This window comes from Cygnus olor, chromosome 2 (genome assembly GCF_009769625.2).
Source record: "Cygnus olor isolate bCygOlo1 chromosome 2, bCygOlo1.pri.v2, whole genome shotgun sequence".
NCBI lineage: Eukaryota > Metazoa > Chordata > Aves > Anseriformes > Anatidae > Cygnus > Cygnus olor.
In genome coordinates, this window is record NC_049170.1 from 35,875,984 (window position 1) to 35,889,175 (window position 13,192).

Genomic DNA, 13,192 nt, shown 5'->3' on the forward strand with positions numbered 1-13,192 from the left:
CCAGAGGCAGCTGCGCCCGCCAGCGGCCCCCCCCCCCAACTGCGTTTGGGGTTTGCCTGGGGAGGCTCAGGCACCCCCGCCGCCCAGAGCCGGCGGGGCTCGGCCGCAGCCCGGCTCCCCTCCTTCCTTCCCCCCGCAGGGAGCCCGGGCATGAAGCGGCCCCTCCGTGCCCTCGCCCGGCTCTCTCCCGGCCTCCGTGCCCGTGGGCTCGCCCCCGCGCACACGCGCGTGCACACCCACGCGTGCGCGCACCCACGCCCCGTCCCCCCAGCTGGGCCGCGGAGGGGCGCGGGGGGGAGGATGCAGCCGCTGGCGGCTGTGAAACCCCGATGTGAAAAAAAAAAAATGAAAAAAATGAAGAAAAAAAAAAAAAGGAAAAAATCCACCATCCCTCTCTCTATCTCTACAACGCTGAAAAGGCGCTACGGAGCCGTTCTGGGGGGGAGAGCCGGTCCTCGTGTGAGCTTCCAGATGAGTTACCGGCTCCCCACGTCATGAAGGGCTCTCCCTGCCCTTCCACTGCAAATAACATGTTCTTAACTCTTTATTATTCAGAATAAAAACTTTATTTTTTTTTCAGAACGTGAGCAGCAAGGAATGTATAACTTTCAAAACAAATCTAGCCTTTTCAGCTTTACACGCTTTCCACCTAGCTGGATGTTACAAGCATAAATTATTCAAACTGTGATCTTTTATTTTTTTTTCCCAGATTTTATTGCATCGTCATCATCATCGTTATCATCATTTTGAATAAAGGAGTTATAGTTTCCTTTCAAATGGTATTTCCTACGCGTGCCGATATGCCATCTAACGTATGGCCAGGTAAATACCTCCTGAATATTCAGGGTACAGATTTTTTATATATATATAATATGAACAAATGGGGATAAATAAAATTTTAAACACTTAGATTATTCAATGTTTGCAAAAAAAAAATATATAAATAAATCTGAATGTTCACCAGCATACACACATTGAAAGACTTACACGTATTAATAATTGTCCAGGGAGTCCCTGTCCAAGCGCTTTTGATGTCTTTCTCGCTATTTAAAAGAAGTGCAATAAAAAAATTGCTTCCCCGTGGGATCAATCATGTACGAACAAATTCACATTTAAGAATTCCTTTTATAGAAAATTTGTTCATATACCCTGTTTTGATAAAAGTGTAGAAGGTAAAGTATAAAGCCTATGTATACTCCCAAAGTGAGACACAAGGCTACAGTTCAAGAAGATAAATATCCACTAGTGAAACTATAGAGCAATTCAAGCAACAAATATTGCTACGTCACATAAACTAGAAAACGCTCTTACCAAAGGAAACAAAACAAACTAAAACGAACAAAAGAAAGAAGAAAGAGAGGGGAGGGCACATGGCGATGAGAAGAGAGAGAGGAAGGTGTGAGTACTTCTAAAAAGTTGGGGGCTTCGTGTTCCACTTAGTGACTCCTGTCTCTTACAGATGGGTGAGTTTGGGCGCTTCCTGAATTCTTCCCTGAGAAGGATGGTGAGCGGTAAGGTCTGTGTATGTCGGGTGCGGATCGCAAGGTCCGTGGTGGTGATTGTTGCCCATTGGCCCAGCCCCGCTGTAGTCCATGTTGGCAGAGGGAGGATGAGGGAGATGAGTTAGACCAAAGATGGAAGGCCCAGAATTGGTCATGGTCTCCACGTAGTTGCCCCCTACATAGACGGGGCTTCCCTGTATATGTGGATTCCCATAACCGTTGCCTTGAAGAGGATGAGTATCGTATTCAGGTGTCACAGCTGCTGTCCCCGTGTATCTCTTTTGAGGAGGTGGGCAATTATTAAGAGGAGCGGTATATGATGCAGGGATGCCATAGGTGTTTTGATGAGGCTTGTTAAATGGCGGAGGCGACTGGGGCTCGTAGGGGACACTGTTTACTAAAGAATGCATAGAGTTTAGATATCCCCCTGCGGCTGGAGGGACAGGGCTTCTGCTTGGGGACTGTCCTCCTGAAGAGGTCATCATGCCCTTGCCCTTTTGATCCTTTTTGTATTTCATCCTGCGGTTCTGAAACCAGATTTTGATCTGTCTTTCTGTGAGATTGAGCAAATTGGCCATCTCTACCCTTCGTGGCCTGCAAAGGTATCTATTGAAGTGGAACTCCTTTTCCAGTTCTACCAGCTGGGCACTTGTGTAAGCTGTACGGGCTCGCTTAGAGGAGGCTTGCCCTGGAGGGCTTTTATCACCAGCACAACTCTCACCTAAGTAAATCACACAAAGAACACAATCAGATGGTGAACCTGGACACAATAACCACAGACAGCACCCTACAACACCAGCACCTGCATGGTCCAGCTCTTGGCCATGAGATGCCCACATGTGTGATGAGTACTTGCCCTGGCATGAGCTCAGTCATGCCAAGCTACAAGCCTCAGTAGATTTTCTTCACCTCATTAGCATCATTATATGGCTATCCTTGCTCCCTGTAAGAATGACAGCATGCAACATACCTTGAACATTGCATAAAGGAATAAGAAAGGTTCAGGGAAATAAAGCTGAAAGTTTTAGAAACTCAGAAGGTGAATCTATGGCTTTGCTTACGTACCAGGCTCAAGCAGCTCTTCAAGAACTACCTGTCTTCTTCACTACTGTGAAGATCTGCAGCTCTCTTTTTGCTGAAAACCCTGATGTATACACATCAGCTACAGAAGTTTGCAGGTCAGGTATCCACATATAAAGTTATAACATATAAAACTGACAGTATACTGTTTCTAGGACATCTAGCATAAACATATGGTAGTAATCGGGAAGTATAATGCACATAAGAACATACGGTGGCTATGCTTGCATAAAGGCGTACAGACATATTTAAATGTTATTGCTTTTTTATAAAATAAATACGTGATATGGAAGACTGTAAACAGCAGTATTACCAGAGCTCTAAAAAGCACACTGGAGAAGACATTCACTAAAGTTTTGGACTCTATTTCCAAGACACGTTTAAGAGAAAAAGAGGAAGAGGTTAATATAAACACAACTCCTGGGCATTGGAGCTAGCACTGGTGTTATCGATTTGGGTTTCCTTGAGTAATAAAAGTGTTAATATATACTTCCATCCCTCAAATAATATTTTATGGGCTTAAGTTACGGCACTCCAGAAGATTTTTGTTTACCAGGCTTGTAACTTTGCCAATCAGCTTGTTAAAATAAGAAGAGGTTCTGACTGCGTGCAGGGCATTGATCCTGACTGCACATGATTATGAGCTATTTTATTTGTGTTACACTTCAGCAGATAGGTCACTGTCTTATTAATCTAGCAGCACTGTGCCAACAAAGTACTTGGGACGGGCCTCTGGCTTAAGGCCTGGGCTGCTCCACACTGACATGATTTACTGGAGTGGGGATTACCTACGAAATGTGATAGACGCAGGAGGGCACAAGTACTTGAGCCACAAGGAAATCGGATCACTTCGGATCCATCCTGCAAGTCTGGGAAAGTTTCCCAGGGGGGTGATCACTCACTGAGCTCCCGCTGCAAGCAGCAGGAGCTCCTCTCCAAAAGCTCAAGGGGGTCAGCTCAGAGAGGAAAAAAAAGCCCCCTCCCTTCCCTCCCCGAAGTGAAGGTGGCCAGGGCTGCCCTCCTCCCCGCAGAACACGTGGCCAGCCCAGGGGCACCCAGGGAGAGGGGGAGCGTGTTTCATACCTGAACTGGAACTGCTGTTTTTCTGCTTTGTGTTTTGCCGAGACTCTTTCATCCATGGGAATATCTGTTTGGACATGGTGGGCGAGTTAAGAGCCGGGCTCTTGGTGGGGTTGGCCGGGGCAGTGTTGCTGCTGGCATTTTGAGATGGTGAGGCGGAGGACGGAGGTGGAGGAGGCTGCGCCTGCTGGGCCGGAGGTGGCTGCGGTGGGGCCTGCGGGTCCGCGAGGCTAGGGGGCTGGAGAGGCTGGCTGGGGAGGGTCCTCATGCAACTCTCACTGATGTCATTGGCCTTGTGGTGGGACACGGAGCTGCCGGGGGACTGGAGGGAGCACGCGGGGCGGTGGTACTCAGTTTCCACAAGTGACGAAGACGGAGGATATTGCTGCTGACTCGCATTATAAGTGAAACCATTTGCTCCTTGGTAGGGATAGGCACCATAGATTGCAGAGCTGTCGTAGTAGGTCGCTTTTTGCATTTCGTTGTTTCCCAATATTTATTTCGCAAACTGACAGGGTCTTGACACCCTTGGAGAATAACATTGGCACCCCTCTGTCACGTGGCACTCTTCCTCCAATGGCCTCTCCGGGCAGACCTGGGGTGTGGGGAGAGCAGAGCAGGGTGAAGAAATGGTACAAATCCATCTTACTTTCAATAGCTAAGTGACATGAAAGCCATAAAAGAAAAAGTGGTCAGCAATATTTAGCAGCATGACTTGGCCTCAGGCGCAGAGCATTTCGATATAAAAGTTGCCTGGATTTACTGGCAGCTACAAATATGTGCTTTGCTGCACCGGGATAGTGGCTTTCTAGGGTTTTTTCCTTTCTTTCTTCCTAAGAAACAGAGTGGGGCACCACACAGCAAAGGGGTTGATCGTTTATCACCGTGAGGCTGTTTTAATACCAGTCTCTGAGATAAGGGTGATCGAGGAATCGCTAATGCGAAGGGGTTGGGCTATGCCTTTATTCCAGCTCCAGGATCAAACCCTCTCCTGTAACCGGCATCGTTTTATTTTTAGCCCTTCTCTCCAGGTTACGGCTCTCCATCCAACTTCAAAGAAATACATGAAATTGTTCCTGTCTACGTGTGGCAGGGGGCAGGAGCGGGGTGGAAAGGTTTTCTAGCCAGAAATATTTACACACGTTGATCCCGAGTGACGGATTTTGGCTTGTCTATGAAACGCTCGATAGGAAAATAAACAAAGCCAGCGCCTTCTCCCCTCCGTGCTTGCACACCACCTCCAGCCGCCCAGGTCAAGCACCCTGGCAGCAGCGGTTCCTGCCCGGGCGAGCCCCCGCACCCGCCCTGCAGCGGCTCCCGCACGGCCCCGGAGCGCGGCCAGAGCCCCCGGCCCTGCCCCCACGGCCCCCACGCCCGCTCCCACCCGCGAAAGGCTCTGGAGCCTTAGCTGGACCCGGCTCCACGTGAAGCCCCTTCAGCAAGGCCAGCAGGGGCAAGTTAGGTGCTTTGGAGGTTGTTGGTTCGTTTTTTTTGTTATTTTGTTGTTGTTGTCGTTGTTATTTTCAAGACACTAACTTTTCGTGGAATCAGCCAGATTCTACCTGTTAAAACATGATGGATTGGGAAAAAAAAAAAACAACAACAAAAAAAACACACACACCAGGAACCTGAAAAACCAGCGTTCATCTCCATGACCACGGCTTGAACTTTCCTTCCAACTTAGCGATAATAGGTTCTGTCTTGGAAACTGCTATGTAATTTGATGTATGAGGGTCACTTGGCTGGGGAGAGGGTGGACACAAACCCAGAGAATGCTTCTCCTGCCCGGGCGAATCCCTTTCTCCTCCCTCTCTTTTCCCCCCAGTCCTTCTGTTCTCTCTGTTATTCTTCAAATTAAATTCTACTGCTTACCTGCCTGAAAATAACCAGCTAAAGAATTGCCCGCACTAATGAGAGTGGAGACCTGTGCGCAATTTTGGATCTAGCAGCTCTTTCCACATGCACACACATTGTTCTCAGAAATTAAATGTGTTGCTCACCGTCCCCCTATCCCCTTGTTGACAAACAACTCCGTCTTTTCGGGAGTCACATCAGTCCTCATTTCTTTTGCCACTTCTCCTGCATTTAAGCAGCTGGATATTTTCCCCCAAAACATCTAACGACGACAAATGCTTAGGGGCGAAAAGGCTTACACAACACTTGCACCAAACGATCTCATTCTAAGCCTTTCAAGTTATACAAGTTCTTAGAAAACAGTATTCCCTTTGTTATAACACAACAAAATTAAGGTAGCACACCTACAGCAGGGCGGCTGCCCTATTATTGCACTAAGCAAGCTCTCTGGATGTTATTAAGCTAATAAGCCGATGGAGATCTGAGGCACGCACACAATTTCCAGCTCCTCGCCTCCCTTTCCTAATGATATCTTCTGGGCCTGCTGTGATTTTTCTCAATTCCTTTGCTTCCGGAAAAAAAAAAAAAAAAAAAAAAATGAGCACCGCTGCCAGAGGAGAATGAAGAGCCAGCAGTGATTTTTTAGAAAAGGCACCCGCCTTGTACGGTCGCGACATCAAATATTTCGCCCTTCCCTGGGCTCTCCAAGTTGGGGCGAGCCCCGCACCGCGCCGGGGGCTGAGCGCCGCGGAGAGCTGCGCGCCCAGAGCGCGAACAATGGGCAGCTCCCCTTCGGAGGCAAAATGCTAGTGAATCTTCGGCCCTCTGCCAGGAAAGGAAAATCAGCACCCGCCTTTGGCTGCGAAAGTTAATCACTTCCTACAAAGTTATAAAGGAGCGGGGTAACCTGAGGAGCGCACGGCCATTACTCGCGAAAAGAGCACTAGCGGGATTTATAGTGCCAGGGATCACGATAATAACAGCGCCCTAGCGGGAGAGGAGGGGGAGAGAAAGTTTGCCACCCAAACTGGTGCCTGGGATGGGAAGAGCTCTCCTCTCCCCCATCAAAGACAAAAGGCCAGCTCTCGCCAACACAGCTGGGCCCCCAAATTTTCCAGTGCCCGTTTCAGCGGCTCCATCTCCATTTGCGCAATACACCTCTCTGCCCTTCACCAACCTCTCCCCCCGCCAGACAGACCGGAGACAGCAGATGAAAGCTGCCTGGGGGAGGCATGTCCCCCCTGTCTCCCCCGCTCCTCAGTTCAGCTCTCCCCTACCCTCTCCTTCCTCCCCCTTGCCCGTCCCTAAAACCACCACATCTTTTCCCTGTAACTCCCAGCCGAGCCCCAAACTCTGACTCCAGGACGAAAAAAAACAGGCAGCCCCCCCGAAAGATTTCCTGAAAGATAAAGACAAAGTTGAGAGAAGGTGGGGGGGTTGGGGGGAGAGGAGAGAGAGCTGCCTGAACACGAAGTGTAAGGGTATCAGTCACTGCCTGGAAGGAAGCCCCAGCTTGTGAACTCTTCTTGAACCGACATTTAAGTCTACGGTCATAAATCACTGGGACATAAACTCCGCCATTCACGACTGATAGCAGCGTATTTGTGGCCTGCTTACCTTAACTTCTGACGACTGAGGCGGAAGCCAGCATGCTCTCTCTCTCTCTCTCTTTTTTTTTTTTTTTTTTTTTTTGGAAGCTCGGCGACACAGCCCAGGGAGAGCAAGGACTAGTTGCCCCAGCCAAGTCCCTGCGGCTGCGGGATGGGCACCGGCTCAGCTCCTCCGCACCCGGCCGGGAGGGGCGAGCCCTGCCCCGCAAGGGATGGGGACGGCTGCTCCGGGCACCCGCCTCCCCCGTCCCCCTCCCGCTCCACGCTGCCCACCCTGTCCCAGCCCGTCCCCGGGCTCCCCCAGTAAGGGACACCGGAGGACGGGGACGTTTCCCAGGGCTGCTCCCCGCGCCTGGCGGGGATGGGAAGGAGAGAGAGGAAAAGAAAAAGGGGGGGGGGGGGGAGCAGTGAAAAAAAAAAAGGACAAATTAAAAAAAAAAAAACAGAAGGAAGGAAGAAAGAAAGGCAGCCGCCTGGGGAAGCCTGGGGGCTGGGGGAAGGAGCGGAGGAGTGTGGCAGTGAAGGAGTGCGGCCCCCCCCAGCACCCGGGCGTCACCGAAGTCCAGGAAAATTATGCTAATGAAGACAAACGGCGCTCACAAAGGGTCGCTCTCACCAGCCTCCGGGGTTGCTGTGGCGAGGTTGTTTGTTTTGTCCCTCTTACGAGTGGGGTTTGGGGGCGGCCGCGGAATAGCCCCGCCGCCGGGAGCCCCGCAAAGCCCGGGAGGGGAGCGGCCCGGAGAGCCGGGTCCGGGGAGCCAAGCAAAGCCCACCAGGAGCCCCGCTCTGGGCAATGTTTCCAGAGCCACGCTGGAAATCATTAGAGTTACTAATTATTAACTCATGCATGCGTGAGCGCGCACACACACAGATGGACTCCCGGACACCCCCCTCGCCCCCCCAAATCTCCCCATTGCCCGGGACGGGCGCAGAGGCGCTCCCACCCACCCACATGTGCTGCACAGCCGGCCCGGGGTGCCCGCAGCCCCCCGGGGGGGGCCTGTGGGAGCCCTCCCTCACCTCCCGCTCCACGGCAGCTCCGGGAAAGGCGCTCGCCTTTATTTTTCCAGCACCCCAAGCTGCGGGGGGCGGAGTCCCCCCCTTTTTCCCTAGAAGAGAAACCCGGGAGCGAGGGCGCAAGCCGGGCGCTCGCACGGGAAATTCAAGCAATTGGAAGCCGCTGCCCCCCAGGCATGAGGGGCTGTGGGCTCCGCGTCCTAAGAGGGGGCTCCGCAGAGTGCCTAGATGTAAATTTGACGTTACTTGGTTAATGAAGGCATTAAAAATAAAACTTGTCCGTTAAAAGCACGAGGGAGCCCGGCGTCATCTTAAAGCACAAACAAAGCGAGGGGGAAGCGAGAAATAAAAAGCACTATAAGGCTGGGGTGGCCTCTTACGCATACCAATGGTTTTTGTCATTTATGGCTATGCAAGATTTATGACTTCATGCACCAAAGCTGTAAACAGAGCACTAAAACAGAAAACACTTGCTCCTTATGGCATAAGTGAGAAGGCACCACATGAAAGGGGAAGCGGGCAGCGTAGGAGGAGAGGAGAGGCAAAAATCCCGCGTATGCATTTTGCTTCAAACAACCCCTTGAATGTTGCATCGGAAGAGAAGTCTTTTTAGTCAATAATCAACCCCACACTTTCTTCTGAAACTGCTGAGCCGCCATTCGCCCTGTTTGCCGACCAAAAAGCCAGAGGCACCGCTGAGCCCCGACGGAACCCTCCGGGATAAAGAGGAGAAATTTGGCCAAGGGGGAACCGAGGACTGCAGAAACCTGGGGACGCCGGGGACCGGGCCGGTTTGGGGAGCGCTGCCGAAAGCTTGTGCCATCTTTTCCTAGGAGTGCACTGAACCGTCGGAGCTGGCTATTCGGGCTGCATGTCTGTATTTAAGAGCGGGGACGGGGAGGGGGAGGGGGGCTTTTTAAAACTGGAGGGATTTGCAAGGGACTTTAATTGTAAGAACCGAAGTGGTTCCTCGCAATACTGAAGTATTTCCTCCCTTCGTCTCACTGCCTGCAAAGAGTATTTGCCTCTTAGTCCCGTTTCCCCACGCCCCCTCTCTCCCCAAAGAGGTCATTTTAAACACGAGAAGATGATTTCTTTTTTATGTGCCTTATGATGGAGGGATAAGTGTCCCAACGCACAGATTCCCGCTGCTTTTATCTGCCTTTCCCTCTCAGAGGCCGAATATTTTCTTTCTGCCACATTCCGCAGGGAGCGATAGGGCTCTGCTCGGGGAGGGACAGGGAGCCTTTGGGGCTGATTCTTGACTCGGGAACGAGCCGCATTTTCTTCCAAAAAGTCTCGTTTTCAGGACTGTCCGCCTTCGTGGAGTTGTTCTTAGTTTCCAAATAAAATAATGCCCGGAAAGCGCTTTATCCTGGGATGCTCCGACGAGCGGTCAGCGCTATAATTCAAGGTTGATATGGGGAAGGCTTTTAGGGATGAAAGGGCAAGGCTGCAGGAGAACGGGACAGATTCTGGAAGCGGCGTCTCTGCGAGTCGTTAGGGAGTTAGCAGGAGATAGTAGAAGGACTGGGCTATCGGACAGTCCAAGCAGACGTGGTTAATCGCGATTATTGTTTATGTTCTCTACCAGCAAAGAATCGCAATGGACACTTCGCTATTTGCTCAGCAGTCTGAGGTTATTTACACAAGCCGCCGAAATGCCCCGCTCCTACAAAACTCTACCCTCTTTCTTTCGCTCCAGACCAGGACTGTATTATTTATGAGTGTTTTAACTGGGTCAATATGCATCCGAACTGGCTCATAAATCAGAGGAAACGCTGCCAAGTAATTGAGCTGCAATTAAAGCTTACACTTTATTTTTGAGGCGCGTTTTGGCCCATTTCAAAACATGGCAAAGCCAACCTCGGCTTTTAGACATGCTAAAAGAGCAAAGCAGCTCTCCTTCCCTGGCATAAGAGAGACTCTGTGTCTGATAAAGGACAACGTGCTTCAGGATGGTCTGAAGGGGAAATAGCATTTATTTGGGTCAGTTCTGTCCTGAGAGCGGCTTAAGGAGCAAGAAAGCGAGAAATCAGCGCTAGCATCTCGGCCCTGGGGGTCCCTGCACAATAGCCACGAATAGGTTCAAGGGGAAATACCCATTTTTTTGGTTTGTTTTCAGTGGGTTTTGTTTCTCATCCTTCTCTTTTCTGCCTCTCTCCCTCCCTGACCCCTTAGAAGAGTAATTGCCAGCACCCGGTAACTGGGGACAAAATGGTACAGCAGAAATAGGCGCTGACCAAACTGGAGGAAAGAAAGCCTCGGCGCTATGACCTTTCCCAAAGCCGGGACCCACCGGGGAAATGTCTTTTTTTTTGTAACATTTTGCCCTCCTTGGATAACCACGTAATTCTTCAATTCTCGTCATTTTAAGTGCATTCCTTATAATGTAATTACATAGACATATTTATACATACTTGCATATACTCAAATATTTATACATACGGATATGTATATATTTATGTAAAAGACAGTACGGATATGAATTTAGGACTAGTATATGTTATCCTAGAAGATAATTTCCACTGCTATCCCTATTATTCTCGCTTTCCAGATCCCCGTTCAGAGGGGAAAAAAAAATCAACACCACATTTCCAAGGCTGATTTATTGTTAGTAGCCATGGCTGGCTCTTGGTGAAGCTCCTTCTCACCGAGGAGAAATAAAGAGGAGCCCCTGGCTCATTTGGAAAGGGGAAGCCACAGAGCTGAGCCCTCCACTCCCGGTAAACAAAGTACCACTAAAGCATCATAAATAAAATGGCAGCACAATTGCATACTCATCGATTTCCAGAGCGGCAGCGGCCGAACAAACACACATAAAACAACAACCGCCCCACACTCGAGCACGACCCAAGCCGAGGAGCATCCCTCCCGCGCCGTCCTCCCCGACCTCCCCAAATACATCCAGAAATAAACATACAAACATCAAAATTAAAAATTAAAATTAAAAAAAAAAAAAAAAAAAAAAAAAAAAAAGAAGGATCCCGGCAAGAAAACAAAACAATACGAGAGGCTTTCCCATCTCTAGCCGATCATAAATAACGATAACATGGCAATCGAGGGGCTGGAGCGGAGGCAGCTGGCCATCAACAGCCGTGTGGGATCTCTATGGAGAAAAATAAATAAAGAAGCAAACTCTCCCTGCTCCGCTCGCTGCGAGGGGAGAGTTGAATATTTACCGCAGCAAATTGAAACAAAGGGGGAAGCAGCCTGGCTCCGGGTGCACACACACGCACGCACACACACGCACTCGCTTCAGCCTTTTCTACTGACCTTTGCCTCGAAGAGCAATAACTCACCACATAAATGAACAATCAACGGAAATACCTTAAAATAAAATCCATCCTTTCTAACGAAGCATTTCGTCCTCTCCGCTCGACAATAATCTTTCCATAAGGAACGAAAGCTGTCAGCGAAATGGCCAGCTCTTGCGGGGACGGTGATGGGGGCAGGAAAAAAAAATAATAGAAAGCGGTGCTTGCTCTGAACAGAAACTGGAAAAGCGTAATCGCAGACGGAGCCAGACCGGGTCTCCACTCCAAATGCCACAATAATGCGCTGTATTATGTGCTCACGTGGTCATACGTCAACTTAAATCCTTTTATTTGAAATAGGGAATCATTGAAGGAACAGGGTTTCTTAGAGCGAGCCTTGGCTTTTTAAAGCCTTAGCCCGGTATGTTGAAGAAGAGTTTTAAGGAAGGGAAGAAGAAAAAAAAAATCAAGAGATGTAGCTGACTAAGGTGGGGGGGAGAGATTTGTTAGAGTCTTTTTCCTCCCACATCAATATTTCTTTATACAAAGCCCATTAAAAAGTAAGAGGAATTCTTCTCGTAACATGGGATTACACTGCACTTTGCTACTTAGCCTAATTAACCGGCATTTGTTCCCCAGACCCGCCACTCTGCTCCACGTCGCGTGTCCTCTGCAACCCCCCGAAGAAAGCCCAAACCCTAATACCATTATTTCCAGCCCCCTTCTACACGGGACGACCACCAACCTCCCCCCACCCCCAGACGCCTTTACCCTGCCATTGTACAGGGCTTGCTCAACTCCCACACGCTACATCAGGGCTCCTGTAGAAACTAAAAAGACCTATAATTACCTGACAAAGGCAAAAAAGAGTCTCTTCTAAGAGGCTAGTTGATTTTTGTCCTTGTAACACACTATGAAGAATACACCTTCCTTCACCGGCATGCCTCTGAATTTTGCAAAACCTTTTGGGACCTTGCTGTTAAACCTGTGCTTACGCATTTCCTATACAGCTAGTTTGAGTGATGCACAAAATTATAGGTTTCTAACGATGAAAAAAAAATGGGAAGGGGGAGCTCTCTGCCTAAGGGGGGGAAAATAATAATAATAAAAAAAAAAAAAGAGCAAAGCTCTATTCGGTCCCCGAGCCAGCCTACCACGCGAGCCAGCTTCGCCTGTGTGCGAACACACTACATCTTCCCTGCAAGATTGTTTAACTTTTGCTATTGACACAATAAGCTAAACAAACAAAAGAAACCCTAAACTCACATAACTTTTCTGGCTAGAGTCAAAGAAAATCAGATAGTTGACGCTTTTAACGTGTTTCTGACCGAGTTCTGTGAGTCCAGCATTTTGCATCATGATGTATATACCTTATCCTAAACCTTTCCACCATCCCCCATAAGCTCGAAGAAAACTTTCAGCTAACTGCACATCCCCTCTTAGTGTTTCACCTGCACTTCCTTGAACAGAATGGAAGGCGATTTCTTTTTAAAGGTGATTTTTACAGTTACAGGCATGTCTTCCGTACCCTCACTTGGACTGTAAAAGTGGGCCACTGGAATTTAAACCCATCAGTAACAGTGTATATGAGTGGACAGTGCAGCAAAGTCAGCGTGACATTACAACAGAGGAAGAATTTGCAATTTTTCAAGTGAGCTCCTGACAGGATATACATATATTATCCCTCACTAAGAACTGGAATAAAAATTATATACCTCTGAAAGAGAGAGAACATTATCCACACACGACATGTCTAAGGCTGCAACTATCATCACGACTTGAACTCCATTGC

General features: G+C 49.2%; 1 protein-coding gene across 9 annotated transcripts in view; it reads right to left on the minus strand.

Moving 5' to 3' along the window:
- Nucleotides 1–554: 554 nt before the first annotated feature.
- Nucleotides 555–13,192, minus strand: part of HOXA3 (homeobox A3) — a 44,220-nt gene continuing 31,582 nt past the window's right edge. For 6 of the 9 annotated variants that reach the window (XM_040546066.1, XM_040546064.1, XM_040546063.1 and 3 more), the window contains 2 exons: nt 3,666–4,257; nt 555–2,223 (listed from right to left, as the gene is read on the minus strand). In XM_040546066.1, the coding sequence (XP_040402000.1) occupies nt 1,454–2,223; nt 3,666–4,140 (1,245 nt within the window). In that variant the 5' untranslated portion in view covers nt 4,141–4,257 and the 3' untranslated portion in view covers nt 555–1,453. Of the gene's footprint in view, nt 2,224–3,665; nt 4,258–7,133; nt 7,444–11,473; nt 11,709–12,250; nt 12,271–13,192 lie in introns of those variants that run through there. The other 3 variants (XM_040546072.1, XM_040546065.1, XM_040546070.1) reach the window with 3 other exon arrangements.